This window comes from Heterocephalus glaber, unplaced genomic scaffold (genome assembly GCF_053883595.1).
Source record: "Heterocephalus glaber isolate CG9 unplaced genomic scaffold, H.glaber_assembly_v1.0 deba00000594, whole genome shotgun sequence".
Classification (NCBI taxonomy): domain Eukaryota; kingdom Metazoa; phylum Chordata; class Mammalia; order Rodentia; family Bathyergidae; genus Heterocephalus; species Heterocephalus glaber.
The window spans coordinates 23,448,779-23,470,904 of NW_028258151.1; the positions used below are offsets into that span (position 1 = coordinate 23,448,779).

Genomic DNA, 22,126 nt, shown 5'->3' on the forward strand with positions numbered 1-22,126 from the left:
GAAGAAGCCCAGCCTTGAGCAAACAAGAGCCCAGGCCTGCTGGTGTCCTCCTCCCCCTGCCAGGCTCCCTCAGACTTGGAGGTTTTCTTTTGCCTTCAAGTCTTCAGACTGATTTCTTAGCTTTAGGGCGACTGTGCTAGAAAATGGAATGGGAAATGCCTAGTTATGGTAAAAATGAAAGAGAGTGGACAGTTCGACCTGAGTTGACTTTTTCTTCTCCAAAGGTGAGAATCAAAGTAGTTTCCAGAAGGAAACTTAAGAGCCAGCATAGTTACCTTCTTTAAGTTTTCAGATGGGGAAACTGAGGCCCTGAGTTGTTTCTGGTTCAAGTTATCCAGAAAGGAAACAAATTTCTTCATCATAACTCCTGTCCTACGTAATCAGGCTCTACTTTCTACCAAGTGCTTGAGGTGTAGAAACCCATTTGTTTTCCAACCAGTATTGAGGTTAGACAGGATTATTGGCTTTTTGTGTATGAGGAGCCTGGGGTCCAGGAGGTTAAGTAACTTGTGCGAGTTAATATGAACTTGAGCTATGTACGACGTGGGAGAAGTTGCAGTCAACCCTCCCTGTCCAGGATTCAGAGCCCTCATATAGGGCATGGGTCACAGAACCAGCTCTCCTCTTTTCCCCTGGGGGTCCATGCACTGCTACCCTGCCCATTGTGCCTAGCCTGTCTTTCCTTCTCCACCTTGCTTAGTCTGAATTGGAGCCTGATTATTTACCAAGCAACAGTGATGACAGATGCTAATAACTATCATACATATTTGTGCCCAGCTTGGCTCAGCCTTTAATCGCTGCTGTATGCCTGGAACCTGCAGTGGGCTGATAAATATTTGTGGAATAAACGCATACATGAATGCATTTCTATGCCTTTCTCAGGGCCCTCTTCTCCCCACACAGACCCAACACAGAGGCAGAAAAGCAGAGGCTCAGTTGGAGGTGGGGGCAGTGACAAAGCTGGAATTACACTGGGGAAGGGATATGAGTTCCAATCTGTAGACACTGGTGATATTCGAGGATGAAAGATTTCCACCAAATAGGCAAGAACATTTCCATGATCTGCCTGATAATGCGCTGTTCACTCCTGTATCCACCCCAACATTTTAGCAAGAGCAAGTGACTTTTACAGCCTCTGGGTAGTGCTCGGTAAACTTGCAGAAACTGCCTGCTCTTCCTCTGAATAATTGCTCACCCCTGGGGGCTGGGTCTGCAATGTGGAGTGTGCCTAGCGTGGGGCTAGGCACTGTCGTAAATGCTGGACGATGGAAGGTGTAACATTTTTGCATTCTTTAGCAAAAGGAGACCGGGTCATGGAAGAAAGCTCTGTTCTTAGGTCCTCTCACTGAGAAAATGACCCCACAGACTGGTCAAGTCATTTTGTGGTGAGCTTTAAAGCCATTGAGTCCTCCAAGTCTGTCATAGGGGAAGAAAGGCTAATCATAACTTTTACCAGAAAGGAAAAATTTAATTCTCTTTACCAGAAATGGGCAGTGCTTATCAGAGAAACCAAATGATTTCTGATATTATCACACAGACAAATAATTAAGAAGCTCTGTAAAATACAACTGAAGCACTCAACCTCCCAGTGCACCCCCTGGCAGGTATGTTCACTCAGGAGACATCGCTGGGTCCTCAGGTGTGGGGACCACTTGGATGTGGGGATATGTAAGCTCTAATTTCCATCAGAGACCCTGCAAAGAGTCTGGGTCTGAAATTTCATTGACTGAAATTCCACTTTAAATAAAATTTCTTTTGCATTTTCACCTCTGTGAACACACACACACACACACACACACACACACACGAACACACACTCCCTTGGATGCCAGTCAGAGTTACCTGGGAGAAGGTATTGCATTTTCCCTCTGCTTCATTCTCAATCAGAGATTATTCATTTATGAATGAGTGGCTATAAAAACTTGCCTCATGCATATGAAAATTGAACCTGGAAATTTTTAATTGCCATGAGTTTTGCTTTTACAGAAAGTGCTGTGAGAATGGGTGGGTGGACACATTTTTTTTCTTTTCTTTTCTTTTTTTTTTTTTGTCTTTTGAAATGAACGCTATGATCTGTGTTCTCCAGTGACATTTGTCCAAGAAGCACTGACTGAACTGGCTGTTTGGTCCCTTACAGATCATGATTCTGGAAGGAAGTGGTGTAATGAATCTCAATCCCAGCAGCAGCCTCCTCCACCACCAGCCGACCTGGACAGACAGCTACCCCACGTGCAATGGTAAGGGCTGGGTGGGCGTAGACCTCACTCCCCAGGGGCATGCTTCCTTTGCTTGAACTCCCCTCTCAACCTGACATTTGGAAACTACAGATTTTACTCAGCAAAGGAGATTGACGACCAGGCAGAGTGGAGAAAACATCTTTTGTTTTTGGTTTTTGCAGTGCTGGAGATAGAACCTAGGACTTTGTGCACACGAAGCACAAGCTCTACCACTGAGCTACACCCCCAGCCCTGAGAACTCTTAATACTACGGTTGTCTAGAGGCCCCATGGGCACCAGACAAAAGTCCATTTGAGATATTGCACTGTGTCCAGCTGAAACGCAAGGTTCCAGATTGGCCCTCGGGCAGTGAGGGTGGTAGAAGAGACACCCAAAGTGAAGCCTTCCTGTTGAAGCTTTCAAAAGCATTTTGCTGGCATATATCAAAATAGGACAGGAGAGGCTCTGTGTGTGTGTGTGTGTGTGTGTGTGTGTGCAAGCGCATGTGCGCCCATGTGTGTGTATTCATGTTTTTATCTAACACACACACAAAGATGGAGGCTAACAGCAGCTTAATCTTTCTAGTTCATCTTCCAGTGATCTCCCTGTGTAAGGGGTCAGAAATTGGTAAGGAGACCAGGCACTCTTGTTGAGCGCTTGAATCTCTAGAATTTATTGATCTACAGGAGGAGGGCCTGGTGGGCAGGCTTGCAGAGGGTTTGGTGATCAAGCCTGTGGCTTCCTGCAGAAGCTGAGTGGAATAAAGCTGCTGCTGAATCAGATGCCCCACCCACTGCAGTGAAGGCTTCAGCGTAGCCAGGCTGCTGGGCACCCAACAGCGCCAGGCTTAAGAAGCTCTGGGCCTTCTCCCACCCACACCTGCTGCTAATCTCCCCGCCAGAGACTGCTGCTCGTTTGTCTTGAAACAAGGACACAGCTGAATGGGATGCACAGTCTGAGAAGCAGGAGTGGGAGGGTGACAGAAGGTGACATTCTCCCACGAGTGGCTGATCTGAGTGCAGCTCCACCTCTTTTAATTTGTTGTTTTTCCTTTTTTATTACTACATGTTTGCGATACATAATAAATGCATTCACTGTGGGGAATTGCTACAAATACATATTACATTTTGAGCACCTCTTTCAGTTTGGAATCTCAGCCAAACAGGTAGAATATGTGAACAAGTGGCCTTCCCTTATTTGATCACCTGTCCTACCAGACTGTTACCCTTTCTGGGCAGTTATGTTTTCTGTTGTAGGCCTTAGACTCCTTGGGGACCTAGGAGGAAGCTTCTAAGTAGAGCAGGGAGTTCTGAGCATCCTCAGGTCCTAGGGCCTTTAAGGAAAAGGCAGCATTCTTTTTGTTTTGGAAAAAAACTGGAGCAATTTACTTAGCAGGAAGTAGAATTTGCCGTTTTTATTTCTTAAATTCTAAAGGCCCCAGAGAAGGCCAGCTCTTTATCAAGGTTAGGAAAAGGAAAAGGAGGTCAGCTGAATGACAGAGAGGATCAGAATTCACAAGATTTTCAGTGTTTCTTGTGAAACTTCTGAAATTTGACGCGTTTTCTGCCTGTAAGACATCTTCCCCCAGTCAACTTCAGACAAAATTCTCTGCTTCTGCCAAGTCGGGACAGGACACAATTTTAGAAACTATCCTTTAATCTAGATCATATTAAATTTGCAGCAGAGATAATTCCAGGTTTGTTGTGGGGTTATGGAAAGGTGTTGCCTCCTGTTGGCAAAATTAGAACTTCACCGTCATAGGAACACAATTAAAAAAGGATAATAGGGCCGGAGATTTAGCTCAGTGGTTTCACTGCCTGCTGTGCAAGCGCAAGGACCAGAGTTTGATCCCCAGTACCAAAAAAAAAAAAAAAAAAAAAAGGTAAAAAAGGATCAAAGACTGAATAATTGGGTGTTGAGGACAAGGCCATGGGCATTGAGGGATTGGGCCTTTCAGAGCCCTGAATCACCCTGTCACCCCACAGCTCAACCGGATCAGCACTGTGGGAAGCTTTTTAGAGATGCAGACACTCTGGCCTCACCCCAGACCCACTGAATCAGAATCTGCATTTGAGTAGCATTTCCCTGTGGCTTATGATCATATAAATATTTGGGAAGTAGTGATCTAGCATGGCTTTGACAGTTAGAGATAATTTCCCTATAAATACCTTTCCCTCTTCTGGTCCATATCTTGAGTTGGTGACATATTCAGTTGGATTTTGCCTGCTTCCTCTTGGTGGGATGCAATAGAATCTGCTTCTTGGAGCAGAGCGCCTCCTCTTGACACCTCTTTTGAGGGGACTATAACATGGCCCCAGAGACTGGCTGTCTTTTCTCCAGTGCCCCATCTCCCAAGCCCATGTGACTTTGGACCAATTATATGATATTCTATTAACTGAGCAAGAGTCCATACATAGATGGTTAGCATACTAAGCTCAACAATATTTACCTACTTGAATGAACTTCACTTCTTCACTAGTATTTGAATTAAACATTGTCTTAATGTATCTCACAGTGCTTCTGTATTTCTGCATTATTTCTTCTTCAGCCGCAAAGTCCACTGAACAAATATATGGTGAGCATCTACTATGGCAAGGTCTCTGAGGATATTTTATAGGACATGTGAAGATGAGTAAGACAGAGTCCATGACCTTGAGCATACAGTTTACAAAGGAGAATAAGACAGTACTCAGAGGCCTGTAAAGAAAAGCAGGATATGACAGCAGCCATTAGGAGAAATCCCAAGCAATCTCCTGGAGAATCAAAAGATAGGGAGCCCTGGAAGTAAGTGATAGCTTTACTGGTGACCAAAGTTTGAAAGACAGGTAGGAATTCAATGGGAGTAAGAGATAGAATACAAATACACTGAAAGAGCAGGATGGAAGGCAAGAGTCGTGGACCACTAATAGTTAGCAAAGAGTATCAATGCCTGGCTTGTCAATTTTATACCTAATTTCAGTGTCTGTATTGAACATGTACAGAGTTTTTCTTGTCATTATTCCTGAAGTAATACAGCAGAGCTATTTATATAGTATTTTCATTGTTTTAGGAATTGCAAGAAATCTAGGGATGATTTGAAATATATGTGAAGATATTTGGTAAATGTCATGCCATTTTATGTAAGGGATTTGAGCATCGGAGGCTTTTATTATTCATGAGGGATCCTGAAACCATACCCCATGGAGACCAAGGGATGATTTGGGTGTGGATAATAAGCTAGTAAGTTACTGAAACTGTAGCAGTGCTTTGGTTTTTGTGGGACTTGGGGTGGGGCGGATGTCAGCTCCAAGCCCTCATAGTGCAGGGAGGAGCATCAGGAAAGGAAGAACATGAAGGTGCAGAGGTTCACTGATGCCCCGGCCATGGTGGGGGAAAAGAACCATACTTCCCAGAGCCTGTCCCATGGTCCAACCCCCACGCTGATGCTGACAGGCTGGGGCTGTGTTCCTCATGACATCCAGGGGCCAGCCAGGCAGGCTGAGTGTGAGATTTATGCCTGGCAACAACCAGAGACCACTCTCAGTGTCGCCTCCTGCTTTGCAGTTTCCAGCGGGTTTTTTGGAGGCCAGTGGCACGAAATCCACCCCCAGTACTGGACCAAGTATCAGGTGTGGGAGTGGCTGCAGCACCTCCTGGACACCAACCAGCTGGACGCCAGCTGCATCCCTTTCCAAGAGTTTGATGTCAACGGCGAGCATCTGTGCAGCATGAGTCTACAGGAGTTCACGCGGGCAGCGGGCACAGCGGGGCAGCTGCTCTACAGCAACTTGCAGCATCTCAAGTGGAATGGTGACTGCCCCTCTCTCTGTCCTGCTAGGTGGTGGCTGGGAAGCTTGGAGGTCTGCAGCTGGCTGGGTTCCTTATCAGGGACAGTGAAGGATGGTCTCACCTCCAAATGACCATTTCCCAAGACAGGGAAGTAGGACAGAGGTGACAAGACAGTAGCAAAGCCTGGGGGACCCTGTGTGTCTGATTTCTTAAGAATGCCAGTGTAACTCAGTTCTCTCTTCTGGCTGTGTTCATTTCCAGGGAGAGAGGGGGCTAGCTGAATATTCACAGGATACTTGCTACTCCTAGAAATCTCTTTTAAAAAAACCCTTGCCAACAGTTCAGTAGTTTAATTCCCAATCATTTGCTTGTTAAAGACTATCATGACTTCTTTAAAAAGCTAACAAGTAAGCAAAACCAAATCTTCTAGATGTAGGTTCTTAAGGTCTGGACATGTGCAGTTGTTTGTGTGGTGTTTTCTGGAACTAACACTGCCCTAAAGGTTGCCCTAAAGCCTCAAGTCTCTCGTCAGGCCTCGCCTATCACCTAGATGGCCACCATTCCAAGTACCATCCATTGCTGGTAGTTTATTAACACACACACATTCTATACTACTTCATAAGACCCTGTGGGGAAGACAACTCATCTTATAGAATGCCTTGGACACTGACATAAGGTTCCTCTGATAGTGAATGTAAAATTAACTCCTCTGAGAACTGTGGACACCTTGGAAAGGAAGAATGTTTCTGGACAGTGAGCTGGTGCAGCCACAATGGGAAGAACATTTATGTCTTAGCAGAAGGGGTGTTTCAGTGAGTGAATAAGGATGAGGAAATGTGAGTTCCAAGACTATGAAGCAGAGTCAGACCCTGACAGCTGTGGTCAACACTGAGAAGGACCCAGGAGTCTGGCTGTGAAGCTGGCAGCTGGGGTGGCCATTTTGGATGACCTCATCCAGCACCCTGGCACTCCTTTTTCCCCACCCACCTGGAAGCCTTGATTGCTCATTTTTCATTTACAAGAACCAAACCAAACAAGGCCCTATAAATAACTCCCAGGAGTCTTCAGAAAGAGCCGACTTATATCTGAAGAATTAAAAATATTTATCTCCCCACCTCCAATTAAATCCACTCCTTTAAAACTTTACTGTGACTGAGGCCTAAGACAGGGAGGTCTGGGAGGTGCCGCAGCCATCTTTGACCTTCCATCTTTGACCTCTCATGACTTGTTTGCTCTTGCTGTGTGCTGCCGTGGCCTCTGAGTGCCTAATGGTCAGATTTTTCACCCTTGTTTTATTGTTTACTTTTTTTGGTAGACATTCGATTAACTTTTATTTATTTACCTATGTTGGATGCTCTAAGTGAACTGAATTATGGAATGACCTTATGACAAAATAAATATTGTATCCATTTTACAGATGGGAAATCTGAAGGTCAGAGTGGTTGGAGGCATGACTTCCACTCCTGAAATAGACATAATCTCTCTGGGAGGGAAAAAGTTCTTGATTCACTCATATATACATATATGCTTTTATATGATACAACTCGAGAGGAGGTGTAAACAAACACTAGGACATGTGGTGTGTACCATTTCTTCCAGTGTTGAGGTCATAAATAAGGGAAGACTTACTGCATATTATCCAAATGTACTTCATATCTTGGGTCTAATGAAAGTAGACTTGATCAAATTTAAAATCAAAGAAGAATTGAGCTAGTTAAAATCCTATAGTTTCCTATAGTTTTGTTTTCATTTCATATTTTGATATGTGAAAGCACCTAGAAGTTACTTAGTGATTCGATTGACTTTAATCCCCTACATTTACAGATGAGGAAACTAAGACTCAGAAAGATGAATGTCTTATAGCTAGTAATGGAAAAACTGTTTCTCTGATTTCTGAAGTTCTGTGTCCATCATAGTAGATTCCTTCCCCTTCAATGCCAAATAATTCCACTGATGGGGATGCCATAGACCTTATTTTTCTGAGGTCAGGGACATCTCTAGGTTTGAACCTGTAGAAGCTGAGAAGGAAGCACTTTCTCATAAGCAAACATAGGTGAGCAGGCAGTGAGACAACAGAAGCTCACTTATCATAGAAACCAGCTCTATTCTTATTGAAGCATGGAGTTTTGGCTCCCTCTGGGCTCTCACTGACTTTCTCACTGTGTCCTTCACAGGTCAGTGCAGCAGCGACCTGTTCCAGTCCACACACAATGTCATTGTCAAGACGGAACAAAATGGTGAGTGGTAAGAGAGGCACGGAGCCCATTTGGCTAGGCAAAGTCCTGGGGCACGGGGGTAGGGGCCGATTAGGGTGGAGTGCAAGATAGGCCGGGGCAGCGGGTTTTGGCAAGAAACCCATGGAGGCCACTTCCCTATGTGGCTCCCATGGGCTTCCCTTGTCCTTGGGACTGTTGACCCCCAACTCCTTCTGATGTATAGTGGGATGGTGAGCTTGCACTTCTTTCAGGGCATCATTGGACTTCCAGCCAGTAGCTGCAGAAATGCAGAATCTAAAGTGAGCCTCTTCACCAGCAAAGAGGGAAGGGATTGGATTTGGCCAAGTTTGGAAAGCAGAGCAAGAGAAGAGGAAGTTAGTGCCTCCTCTTCTCCCCCACCTCCCCTGATGGGAATGTGTTCCTTAAAGAGGGAGATGCCGACTTGGTGGTCCAGTTGGTGGGTCCCATGGGTCTCCTGTAGAGATGTCTAAAGACAGCCGTGAAACCCTGCTTCTGCCTTAAGGACATTTTCACATCAAGGATACTATTTTGGGCTCTGAGCAGAGTCTATAATCCCATAGATTTGATGCTCACTTTGTTCCCCTTCCTCTGTTTCACATCTCTCTACTGGAGGCTGTCCCCTAGAGTCCACAGCCATGAGAAAACTGCAGGTGCCACTGCTCCTGGGCCACTCCCTGTGTCCACATCAGGGAGATTGGGAGCCATGTGGGCTGACCACATTTGTCACAGGCTTCCCTGAGGGTTGCGTGCCAGTCACCAAGGACAGAATTTGACCTGGGGGTAATTTGTGAGTCACTCAGTACCAAAATTGGCTCATGCAGTTATTTACTCTTTTATAAGGGTGCTGGTCTACCATTATTAAAGGGAAAAAAAACAATAGCTGCTAAGCATGTTAATTAGGCCTTCCTCACCCTGCCCTCCTCTGGATAGATGAGGATAGGATGCCTGGATGGTCTATGATTTATGGGCCTGGCTCTAGGGACAGAAACATCCTCTGGCTAAAAGGATGCCCTGTCCCTTGGCCTTACAGATAGCCCCACTGGCAGACCCAGAGTGTCCTCAAAGAACTTGGTAATTCCTCCTTGACCATCCAGACATTCTTGTGTTGCCAGTTTGGAAAAGCTAAACTAAAGGGTGGAGAAGAAGGTTCACCCTGGGAGGAGGGGAGAAGAGGCTTTTCAAGGGGCCAACACCCCCAAACCTCTTTGGTTCAGTTTGTTTTCAGAGACAACAACAGGTGTACTAAGTGATCCAACAAGGAGAGAGGGTGTAACCCCAAGAGATTGGGCTTGGGGTGCCCAAACGCCTAGCTATTAGTTAAAATACCAACTAAATCCCTATGTCGTAAACAGGAGGACTTAGCCAGTGAGTCAGGTTTTCTACCATTTATGTTGTAAAAACAAAAGGAAACTCAGCCAGTGGCTTACTACCCTGGCCCTAAAACTCAGCACCTAGGCAGGAGAGGGGCAGAGAGGCAGCCTGGACTATGGTTAAGGGAAAGAAGGGTGTTAGGGAGGTGGGGCAGGGGGAAGGTGAGAGATCTTAGCACTTAGCCGGGAAATAAAATGCTGAGTTGGAGACCAGCCAAGATCTGGGGGTTGTGTGGGAGTTGGACTTCATTTGGGCTAGGTGGAGGGGCATTTCTTCAAACCTGAATCTGAAGAGTGGGAAGACCTGGCTAATCAGAGCCAGGGCTCTTCTTTTTCCCAGAGATGAGGCAATGGGGCCTCATTCTTAAAAGTTGTTTGTTTGATTTGGTAATACTTTCTTCCCTTCTCCTTGGTTTTGTTTTGAGAATTTTTTTTTTTTTTTTGTCAGCCCTTAAACTAACTGGAGACACCCTGGAGGGAGGGGACTGTCACTTGGCTTGAGGGTACATTCTGAATCTCAGAAATGGAGAAAGTGTGACAGATGCACAGACTTTTTCTGAAAACAAAGCAAAATGAAATAAAAACACCATTAATTCTCCCGGAAAGATATTTATAGGAAAAGATGTTCATTAGCCATTTATCATACATTTATTTGCCTCTAACAAGGGCTTCACTCCACACCAAGGTAAAAATATTCTGGTGATTATATAATAGAGTGTTAGACACGATTGGAAAAATTCCTAGGAAAACTGAAATATTGGTTTAGGACAAGATTCCACTACTGCAGCTCCTCTCACTTCCCAAATGCAACAGGTATGGATCACACCGACAGCGGCATAACAATGCCATTACCTCCACGACACTGGAAGAACAGTGAGCAATGTACAGCTGAAGCAGCATATTATCCCTTCTCTCTGAGGGCCACCTCCTGCCCTCTTGATGTTTGATGAGCAGGGACTTATAAGAGGTGGAGTTTTCATATTGAGGATAATGATTATTGGTCTTCCCATTTTCTATTCTTTGTAGACTCTTCCATTATGAACACCTGGAAAGAAGAAAACTATTTATATGACACCACCTATGGTAGCACAGTAGGTAACTAACTCCCCAACATGGAAGACCCTTTTCTATTCTTATTCTGATTGTCTAATTGCCACAGTGTGATATAGTAAGGGGGGAGATTTTCATGACTTTCATGTTTTCATTGCTACAGATTTGTTGGACAGCAAAACTTTCTGCCGAGCCCAGATCTCCATGACAACCAGTGGTCACCTTCCTGTTGGTAAGTTGTCCTGTCATCTAAGGCTAAATGTGACTAATGCAAGTGCATAAGTAGTGAGAATTAATGAGAATTACCAACATCCTACATTTCTGCTTTGCTAGAGTCTTCCTCATTAAAAGGCTAAAAAAGGAATTGAGTTACCACTTATAAGAATAGGTGTTCTTTTGAGCCAATATTTATACATCCAAGATGACCAGTAGGGATTCCTCTAGATGTGTTTGTCTGTAGATGTGTTTGTGAAACTAGTCACTATCTTGTGACAACATATTTTGCTCATACTTTCCTTTCTTTTCAGCAACAATTTGCCCTTGGGATATATCTGAAAAAATCATTTACATAAATGGGGGAAGAGGGCTATATTTAATTTTTACCTGCATTCGAACATTAATTTCCAAATACATTTGGCTTTAGAGAAAGAATGTCCACCAGTAGAATTCAGGAGTCATGAACCTATGATGGTGGTCTGTGGGTAGAGGAGTAGACATTGGAAATTTCCAGAACCCCCACAGTCATATTATTGTCTTAGTTTTTAAGTCTAAGTCTGATGGCTCATTGATTCTCTCTAATCAGAGCACCTGCACTCTATGAATTATGTTCACATTGATTGCATTTTGTGAAGATTGGATTCCTGACTCTTAGTCAAGCTTACACCAGTGAGAGGGCTGGCTAACTGGGAATCTGGCTTTCAGATGACACTCCCCTTACAGATGAGCACATTAGCAAGGACAGTGTAGCAATGACTTATGTAGAAGATTTTGTACTTTCCTTGATGTGGAAACTTTTGGATCTCTTTGGGTCTATGAACTAGAAGTTAGATGTCAGTCGCACAGGAAATGCCTTTCTGTAGGAATTGAATTTGGGACAACTTCAGAACTGGGATTTAATAAGGGGATTAAACAACAACCCTTCCTCTTTATTTTTTAGTTTTTGCTTTTGTTGAGTGTGTGTTTTTGAGACGTGAAATAATGAAAGCTTTTGGTCTGAGGTTTTGTTCGGTTCTAGCCCCTCAGATGAGACCTGGCTGGGAGCCAGTGTAAATGCTTCTGGAACTGTGGCTGACACCAAAGCCAATTCATCTCTCTACTCCCCCTCCCTCCACAGCCCTTAGCATTAGGTGTCACTCCAAGTTGCAGTTATTTGTTGAAATGAGGAAGCAGCTCAAACCATGGAAAGGCTCTAAGGTGTCACCCTGGAGGAACAGCCCGCCAGGGTACAATAGCTGTGGTAATAATCATTGCCACAGTAAGGAGTGAAGGCTTCAGGGCTGAGGAAACCACCCAAGTCACCCTCTGATTTCCTCTCACACTTCCTAAGGTGTCACCTCTCTGTCCTTCCAGTTGGGTCTCTGACTTACAGCAAAAGATTTCCACGAAGAATAAAGTGAACTAATGACTTCCTGCACCTCGAGGGTTGTTAGGACTGGAGGCTTCTGGGGAACTTTTCCTAATAGTCATAGCTCTGCAGCCAGGTCTTCCTTCCCCTTTCTGTATCTTGACTTAGATTTTCTAGAATCTCAGCAACAACAGGGGCCTAAGGGGCCGGTTTCTGCTTGCATGCTTGTAGTAAAAGGGAGCTCGTTAGCTTCTGAGTCCATGTGTCCAATATTTTCTGATAGTACTGGTTAAAATGGGTTTATGAATTTGCTATTCTCTAGCTTCTTCATCTTCATCTCCTCCTCCCTTGTCTGTCCTGCATGGGACCAGCGTCCCCTAAAAGACCTTTGCCACCCACCGGAGTCTTTCACATTTCAAGTTCCCATAAATTGACTGAGGTTAAATACATATCTGTCTAAGTTTCAGTGCAAGTTTAAGCGGAGGTAGGGCGGGACTTGCCTAAACTGATGGTCCCTGTGATAAGACAGGTGGGGAAGCGGCTTTGTTTGGATTTCTCTGTCATCTGCCCATTTTTATAAAATGGCTGCCTCAAGTGTTCTGATCTGCTCAATAGTCCTGCAGCCACTCATGCCAACGCAGGCTTGATGTGTTTATCTACTGACTTGTTGAGCCTAAAGCTAGGGTGACACGGTCTATTAGAACACTGAAATTTGTATATCCCATAAAGAAAAGAAATGGCTCACAGCTGAATCATATGTAAATGCGTCTAATCTTTGCTTCTTGCGAAGCAGTTTAGCTGAAGTCATGCTCTCACACTTGCATCCTGAACTTGTGCCTTGTCCTGCCCCTACCCGGACCCTGCAGACCTTGGCCCTGAGTGGCTGGGAGGGGAGGGAGAGAAAGCCAGGCTGGACAACCTCCCCAGAGTGAGCCATTATTTTATAACAATGAATCACTTAACCACATGGGTAACTTCAAAGGCCTTGACTTTTTATTTTCTGGCATTGGGAAGGAGAGATGGGGGAGAGGCTGGTTGTATTAAAGTTGTAGATCAAAAGATTTTAGTGCTAAGGCAGCTCAGTGATTCTGTGGATTGGAACGGGAAGAGGGGGACTGGAAGAAATTAGATATTTTCTTTGTCTTTGGTTGCTTACTGCCCCATATGATGATGGGAACATTTTCATGGTTTTTCTTCTTTTATTATTATTTCTAACATCTGTTCTTAAGCAGGATTTTAAAAAGTCTTTTCTTAAGCTAGATGGAGGACTAGGTTGGATAAATGATTGCTATCTTAGAGAAATTTTTGTGTAGTCTATCTAGTCTGGGAGCTTTTAATCTAGAGTCTATGAACTCTTGGATGGGCCATCAACTCTTAAAATTGTGACAGAATCCCAGAAGTGTACACATACGTGCATTTTTCTGGGGAGAGGGGCCAAGGCTTGGTTTTGTTTGTTTTTTTAATCTTATGCACAAAGGTGCCTTAACCCCAAAGTGTTTCATTCCACATTAAGCTGGAATTCACAATGAAGATAATGTACTGAGAGACACTCAGGGTTTTCTGAATTCAAGCCTGGCTTGGAAATAATGGCCCTGCACCATCCTGGATGCCATTTGAAAATGAGCTTTGCTTGTGGCCTGCTGGGTAAATGCCACTCTTTGTCTGCAGAACAACGTGGCCCTGTCAGAGTGATGTATCACTTGGAAACCGGGGTGGGTGCCAGATCTGTTGCAATATTGTCACATCCTGATGGGGTGTTGCAACCTTGCCTTAGAACATTCAGGCGGGAGAGCAAAGTCTCCTCCCATTTCCTGTGAATTTGTCCTCCCAGATTTCAGAGAAATCCAAGTCAGGTGCAGGTCCTCCTGGTGAAGATGCCAGGAGAGAGAGTCTTAACCAGAATGAGAAGGTTTGCTCCTGTCCAGCTCTTATTCAAGACCTCTTCTCCACCTTGTGATGGCTTTGAGAGAAACTGCTGGGAGAACTGAGTTGTGACGGGCTGTGTGACCCAGCAGCTGAGTGAGGCCATGTGCATTGGGAAATATACAATCATTAGATCGGAATTATTTTTTCCACTAATGAAAGCAGTAGAGAAATGAATCTGACCCTTGATAGGAAAGACTTTTGTGTTATCAGCTATGTGCTAAGGTGATTGAGCACAGGCCACTGTCTTTGGAAATGGCATAGAAGAGTGCTTATGAGTGAAGACTCTGGGTGCAAAGTATTTGTCTTCACATCCCGGCTCCACTTTCAGGCTCTATGACAGTCGTAAAGTCGTTTGAGCTCTGTGTTTCTCAGATCTGCCACAGCTGTAAGCTATAGACCATAATACCTAGTATATCATACCCATCTCTTAGGGTTATTGTATAAATTACGTAAGGTGATTTGTGTAAAGTGCGTAGTGTAGGCTTGGTACTTAGTAGGTACTCCATAAACAGGAGCCGTTCTTCTTAACTAGGAGTGAGTGTTCAGTGGTTCATAAACTTAAAAAAAGTTTTATTAGTGTATATTTGTGATACATATGAAATACATTCATTGTGGGGAACTGGTGCATACACAGATCACATCGTGATTCTTTGTACTTCCTCTTCACCCCCTTCTCCTTTCTTCTTCCATCCCCAAATCCTCTTCCCACCTCCACAAAGTCTATAACCCTGTATCCTGTCATCGATCTTTTACTTTGCTCTTTACAGTATTTGTACTTTGGGTTTCTCACAGAAACAAACTTTGAGATATTTAACCTTCTGTGTTTGATTTATTTCACTTAGTACTATGGAATCAATCTCACAAATGATTCAAATTTATCCTTCTTTTGGTGGAGGGTGTGAAGGGAGGGCTAGGAATGGGGAAAAAATAAGAACCAAGATGCATTATATAGAGGTACAATTCCCAATGAGAAATGTAATTGTGTTGTATATCTACAATGTACCAATAAAAGAATTTAATACAAAAAAAATTTATCCTTCTTCATGACTGAGTATACTCCATTGTGTACAAATACCACATTTTCTTTACCCATGCATCTGTTGATAGGCAAGATTAGCTGATAGGCAAGATTAGCAGATAGACAAATTTGCTATTATGCCGTAAACATGTCTCCCTGTGGTATGTCTTTATCTTTCAGAAAGATACCTAGAAGAGGTAGATCTGGGTCAAATGGAACTTCTACTTTTAGTTGTTTGAGGATTTTCCATATTCATTTCCATAGTGGCTGTACTCATAAACCTTTTTGAACAATTGAATGAGTACTGTTGACTCTCTTCCTTTGCATGCGGTTTAGTCAGTCCAGGTACCCTAGTAGCCACATGTGGGTCAGTGAGCCCTAGCGGAGGGAGCTCTGACGGAATGTGCAAGAAAGAGACAAGTGGCATGGGTCAAATTCCTAAAAGGATTGACTTGTATTTGGGGACTACTTTGTATTATGATTGGCTGGTTTTCAATTATGGGGTTTTGGGGGGTGTAATATCTATTTCCATTCTCACAACACCCACACTATCCTCTGAAACACACACACACACACACACACACACACACACAGAGATAAGCTATGTCTATAACCTATGGGGTACAGTGTGAGAATTTGATACATGCATACAATGTGTATTGACCAATGCAGGTTAGTTAGTTAGCATTTCTATCTCTTTGCCAGTCACCATTTCTTTGTGTTTGGAACCTTGGGATCCCTCTCCTCTAGCTCGTTATGAAATAGATAATACATTGCTGTAAACTATAGTCACACTGTTATGCTGTAGACCCCTGGAATTTATTCCTCCTATCTAACTGCATTTTCTACCCATTATCCAGCTTCTCCCTTCCCCTTCCTAGCTTCTAGTCCTCACTGTTCTAATCTCTGCTTGTATGAGATTTGAAACCTTCCACATACAAGGGAATACGTGGCATTTTTTTTTAAAAAAGAATTTTTACTTCCGAGGTCTGCCTCTGTCACCTCTGCTTTGGTGATAGTTGAGTCATTTGTGAAAATAATGTGTTTTCATAGGCCACCGTGGCTCTCTGAGCTGTGCTCAGGCTGCTCAAAGGCCCCTTTGTCAGGGTAACTAAAATAAAACTTTGCATGCCTAAAAAAAGGCACTCCTCTGGTTTAAGAGCCATCTTTCTTTGTTGTAAATGTTTACATTTTTGGGTTATAGAAAAAAAAACTAATGCCCCAAGGCATTAATGATGGTAATCTCATCTCCTAGAGTTCTGCGTCTTGCTCACAACTACCCTGGCTTCTTTCAGTTTTGTGTACATGTAAGCACACATCCACCTCAGGGCCTTTGCCTTTACTGTCCTTATCCATGAGAGGCTTTTCTTTAAACTCTCTGCATGGCCAGCCCCCTCACATCCCATAGGTCCCTTTATCAGTGAAGTCTGGTGTTAATACTTTGGATTAAATTGCAAATTATCCCCACCTCCTTATGTCTATCCCCATTTCATACCCTGCATTATTTTGCTCCCAGCACTTATCATCTGTTTCATGTGGTTCATTATCACAGTCCCAAACAGCATCAGGCATGCAGTAGGTGCTCAATAAATATTGGTTAAGGGGGTAGACGCATGAATAAAAATGATAATGATAGGAAACAGATGAACTAAACTGCTCTCATTTTTCTCTTTAGCAGAGTCACCTGATATGAAAAAGGAGCCAGACCATCCTACAAAGCCCCACACCAAAAAGCACAGTACGTTACCTGGCTTTCTGGCCTTCGGTGTTCTGCTTCATGTTGGTTATAACTGGAGACCCCCAGTTTTCAGGCTAAGATTCCCCCTGCCTACTATCTCTATTTCTTCACTCTGAACTGGGAGGGAAAATAGAGGCCCCAGTTGATGGTTGATGATATTTCAGAATGAGCCACATTATGAAGAAATAGAGGTAGGAAGTGTGCGGTTGTTTCTCAAAGTCGGAGCCCTTGGCCATCTCCTCCTCATTGCATCGTATTTATTCTAAAGCCAGAGCCCCGGTGCATAAGAGCTTCTTACAGGCAGAGGGTTAACAATTTTCTCTTTCCCAGAATAAAAAAGGTGGGAAGAGGAGTGAGATGGGAAGAAGCAATGGAGACGCATCATTCTTTCTTTGGCTGAATGATGCCCTCCGACCTTTGCGGGGTTCTTGTTTCAAGAAATGACTGTTTATTCTAAGTTTTTATAGTGTTCTTTGGGAATTGGATTGCCCCCAATAATAAAGCCTGATGAACATATGTGAGATAACAGACATAGTGCTGAGAGGCCATAGAGAGAAATGAAGATGGTATAATCTAGAAACTATAGAGAGTTAGAGTGTCCATACTACCTGCTAATCTAGGTCACCCCATAAAAGTAAATTAGCATAACCCCGTGGATGGTGTGTGGGAGGGGACAGTGTCACAAATTCAGTGGTTGCTAATTTTACTGCAATGCCTGCTTCATTTTCAAATTGGTAACCCCAACTTTGGCATGATATTCACCTCCCCAATATGTTCTAGTAGTTAATACATAATCTACAGCCATGTTGATTTACTTTTGGAGTGGAGTATTTTTTTTTTTTTGGAGTGGAGTATTTTAATTGGGTTGCTGGACTGGAGTAATTTAATTGGGTGAGGTGCTGGAAAAAAAGTGGTTGAAAGTGCTCTCTGGGGAAAAACTGTTGAAATAAAGCATAAGTAGGTTGTGAATAATAATTAGAAGAAACTCCTTTGGCTTAAGAAACCCAAGACCTGTTCCTTAGTTTTGGCTTTGCCAATATTGACTCTGTTATCTTGGTCAAATCACTTAAATTCTCTGTGCCTCAGTTTTGTGATATATAAAATAAAATGCTGTCCTAATTGTTTATTCTCAAGTGCTTTTTCTAATGGACAATATTTGGCGATTCTGTGATCCATTATCCCTGTTCAGTAGAGTATCTCCCACTTGAAGGGAGAAATTACAACCCAACACTCTCTCTGTCTTTTCCTTGCTGTGATGTAGGACAAAATAAGCTCCATTTCCTTCTTCCTAACAGACCCGAGAGGGACTCATTTGTGGGAATTTATCCGTGATATTCTCCTGAACCCAGACAAGAACCCAGGGTTAATCAAGTGGGAAGACCGGTCTGAGGGCATCTTCAGGTTCTTGAAATCAGAAGCCGTGGCTCAGCTATGGGGAAAAAAGAAAAACAACAGTAGCATGACCTATGAGAAGCTCAGCCGGGCCATGAGGTAAGAAGTTTCATGTTTTTCCAGATGAAAAGGCCACATGACCAGCTGTTTACCTGGCAGTCTCTGTCTGAACAGCCATCTTATGGACTTTTCTTTGTTGCAGATATTACTACAAAAGAGAGATTCTGGAACGGGTGGATGGACGCAGGCTGGTATATAAATTTGGGAAGAATGCTCGTGGGTGGAGAGAAAATGAGAACTGAGGCTACCACCACTTGGAACACAAACCAAAACACACACCTAATAAATAATAACCAGCGAAGAACTCCTGGACGTAAATATTTCAAAGACTACTTTTCTCTGATATTTATGTACCACTAGGGAGAAAAATCTACTGTCAAGAAGGAACACTACAGTTGATGAAATTTTTTTGTTACTTTGAAGTATGTCCTATATGGAGAACAGATGTGCACAGTTTTCTGTGAAATATGATGCTGTATGTGGTCATGATTTGTTTTTGCCTCTATTGTGAAGCGTTTTTCCACAAGAGTAACAGGGCTTGTTGCCTTGCGCTTCTTGCTAAGAGAAAGAAAAAGAAATTCAGAGGGCATTAAATATTTTCATATGCAAAATGATTTAGGAAAAGACAATGTGTCCTTTGCACATAAGCACTCACATGACCTCATAAAGAGAGAGATGGACATGGTTGTTGGGATGGAGTTCAGGGTCTCAGATTGATGAGATAAACCAGAAGATTCTGGAAAGTTTAACTTGCTATTTAGGAGCCAAGGCATGGAGAATGGGGACTTCCAAAATCCAGGGTGGGGTGAAATCCCTGCATAATCACATGACTTGGAATGTCCAAATCAGTGAGAAGAATAATGGTGGGGGGCTTTATATTTATTCAGGAATGATTTACCTGTTCTTCCTTTCTCCTAGAATTGTTGGTGAAAAAGCTCAAGAGGAGGGGGGGGAGGGAATGAGAGCAATCCAGGGAAACCCCTCTTTGCATGTATTATTCGTCTTCTGTCTTTGAGTCATCTCTGTCTCGTCTGAATTCATCTCAAAGTGAATGGTTTATTGCTGAGACTTGCATCCAGGGGAAAGCTTAAAAACAAGAAAGAAACAAAAGGCAGGGAGGATAGAAAAGACAAACAGAAAATTCAGCTCAGGAGTAAGGCAATGGAAGCTTCTTCCCTAATACTGAGATTGTTCTGGATATCTGATGACTTACTGGGCCATGAAATCCAGGATGGACATCTGTAGACAATTTGAAAATTGAACATCTAGATTTCCTTTTGCAACTTTGCTTTTTGGCTTCCTCATGTTACTGACTTTCTCCTTCATCCTGACTCCCTGTCTTCAGCAATTATATGGAAGGGAGACTCTTGTTAATAGGAAGGAGTGCTCTTCATCAGCCAATAGACCCCTACCACCGTGTCTTACCCAGTGAAGGTGAGCTATTCATACTCACTGGTTGCTAAGTACCTGCATGCATTTAGAAGGCTGGAAGTAAGAAGAATTAAGAATTCATGAGGACCATTAGGAGTGGTAATCTTGGAGCACCCATGATCTGCCTTCTGAAAGTATAACCAAATTAGTTTCATTTCTGCCTGGCTTGGTCACCTCCACGCAGCTTTTACTAACAAGTAACAATTATTGAGAGGACTGAGAAAAATAAAACTGAGCAGCAAAGATCCTGACTATGCAACTTAGATTATTTCTGCATAAAGACACCTGACTTTCCAAGGTTAGAGAATCTGGGGGCCTTCCCACCAGTTGGCTGTATGTGTAACACATGGATATTTGTGTGTCTGAACAGTGTAAGGTTATTAAGGGGATCTGCCAGTTCTCTGCTCTTCTTTCCCTGGCTTTGCCTGTTCACCATCACCTCTATTTAGATCTTCCCTGTGCTCACCCTTCCTCAAACCTAGAAGTTATTTACACCCCTCTTAATGGGGTTTGGCTCTTTCTGCAACCTTTCCTTTGAGGAACAGTCTTTGATAGGGAGTAGGTAAGTCTGGGGAATACTAAGGAGAACAGTTCTGCAGATAAACAGCAAATTGTGCTATTTGTTGAAAGTGACAGTTTCTTGGCATCTGGTACTTATTTAAATAGGCTGCAGTATTAAGTTCTTGCATACCTCTCTGTTGTCTTGGCCTGACTTTGCTGCCTTTTCTCTGGGCTATTCGTGACTTGGAGAGCTCAAGGTAATTGAGCCAGGCCAACCTGGGGTGTGAACAGAGTACTTCCTATAGTGTTGAAAGGGAATAGAAAGTCCTGCGGAGGAATATCCCTTTGTTTGGGGGACACACAGTGTTTCACTTGAGAAGCTCATCCATGATAGATGTCCACCTAGACACTAAACACAGTCTCCTGGAACCTCTTTAAGTCAAAGGCTCTGTTCTCCTTTCTTAGCAAGTTTTTATGGGAAATTAAGTCACACAATGTACTGCTAGGTCTTCACAAAACTTAGACCATCTGAGGTTCCCCTTGTCCTGACAAAACCTGAGCAAGGTCCTGGATCCCAGAACACACAGTTTCTTGAAGGTTCCACGGAGCAGGCGAGACCCAAGTTAAGAGTTTTCCTTTGAATATAGCGATCCTTCCTCAAAGTTCTTTTCTCGCTAGATTGTAAGCTTTTTGAGGGCAAGGACCATGTCGTATCACTACTGCTTTCCTGGTACCTGGCATGACTCAGGAACACAGTAAATATTTGTTGAATTAATGAATGAGTGCCTTCTAGAAGACTTCTCTGGCTGGAAGGCCATATGTGTAATTGGAACATGAATCATTTCTTCACTGGAATAAGAGCACTACAGCTGAATCTTCCAGGACATATTATCTATTATGAACATTTTACTGTGAGACTTTTTATTTTACCTTCCCACCAGCGCTGAAATGAAACCCAAACAGGCTGTTTGGTTCCGGAAGTCAGTGTGTGTTGGAGAATGCTGTTAACTTACTTGGAACTGTGAGACTTCTCTGGCACAAGGCACCAGTAATTAACTCTTTGACCTATTTTAACCAATGAAGATTATGAATGTGTTTATATGATGTAAATTGCTATTTAAGCATAAAACAGTTCTAAGTTTTAGCATTTTTGGGTTGGTTTTTATTTTTTTTTCTTTTTGAGAGATGCTAAGGGATCTTTTGATAAGGTTAGCAATGCATGTTAGATTTTAGTTTCCAAGCGTGTTGTTTTTCAGATGTATAAAATATTAAAAAAGGTAAAGCAGCAAGAGAGACAATTATATTATTCTAGTTTTTTAAAAAAGCATTTGGTGAATGTGTGCCTACTGTGTGTGCAGCATGGAACCATATATGTGAGGATCTTGTCTAATTATGTAGAGTATAGTAGATCCTCCATGTGTACCCCTGAATGGAAAAACATTGCAGTACTCACAGCAAATTACCCTCAGCTTTGGTTCTTAGGATTAGGTTTCTGGAATAAGACAGCATTGAAAGAGAAAAAAAAAAACCCATTGAGACTTTGTCTTATAAACCTTTGAAATGTGCAGGCCTTCACAAGTTGAACTAAATTGAGATTAATCTTTCTGTAGCTATCTACATAATTCTTGCTTTTCTTGCCATCTGGCTTCCAGGTTGACACTATGTGGAAAGCAACTCTATTGCTTCTGTTGTTTAAAAAATTAGAAATCTTTCCCTTTAAACTATGTTAAATTTAAACCAAGTATTCTTATTTTATTAGAGAATTATATTTTTCAAAATACAGGTTTTTTTTTTGTTTGTTTGTTTGATGGGCCCTGGAAAACACTAATAAAAACCACAGAAACCAGCCTGTAGA

At 43.0% G+C, this 22,126-nt stretch overlaps 1 protein-coding gene across 4 annotated transcripts in view; it reads left to right on the forward strand.

Moving 5' to 3' along the window:
• Ehf (ETS homologous factor) overlaps positions 1 to 22,117 on the forward strand; it is a 41,584-nt gene extending 19,467 nt beyond the window's left edge. For 3 of the 4 annotated variants that reach the window (XM_004852050.4, XM_021264375.2, XM_087205594.1), the window contains exons 2-9: positions 2,138 to 2,237; positions 5,760 to 6,005; positions 8,159 to 8,221; positions 10,618 to 10,686; positions 10,805 to 10,873; positions 16,825 to 16,887; positions 18,183 to 18,378; positions 18,482 to 22,117. In XM_004852050.4, coding sequence (XP_004852107.1) covers positions 2,141 to 2,237; positions 5,760 to 6,005; positions 8,159 to 8,221; positions 10,618 to 10,686; positions 10,805 to 10,873; positions 16,825 to 16,887; positions 18,183 to 18,378; positions 18,482 to 18,581 — 903 coding nt within the window. In that variant the 5' untranslated portion in view covers positions 2,138 to 2,140 and the 3' untranslated portion in view covers positions 18,582 to 22,117. The remainder of the gene's footprint in view (positions 1 to 2,137; positions 2,238 to 5,759; positions 6,006 to 8,158; positions 8,222 to 10,617; positions 10,687 to 10,804; positions 10,874 to 16,824; positions 16,888 to 18,182; positions 18,379 to 18,481) is intronic. The other variant, XM_004852054.4, reaches the window with a different exon arrangement.
• The last annotated feature ends 9 nt before the right edge of the window (positions 22,118 to 22,126 follow it).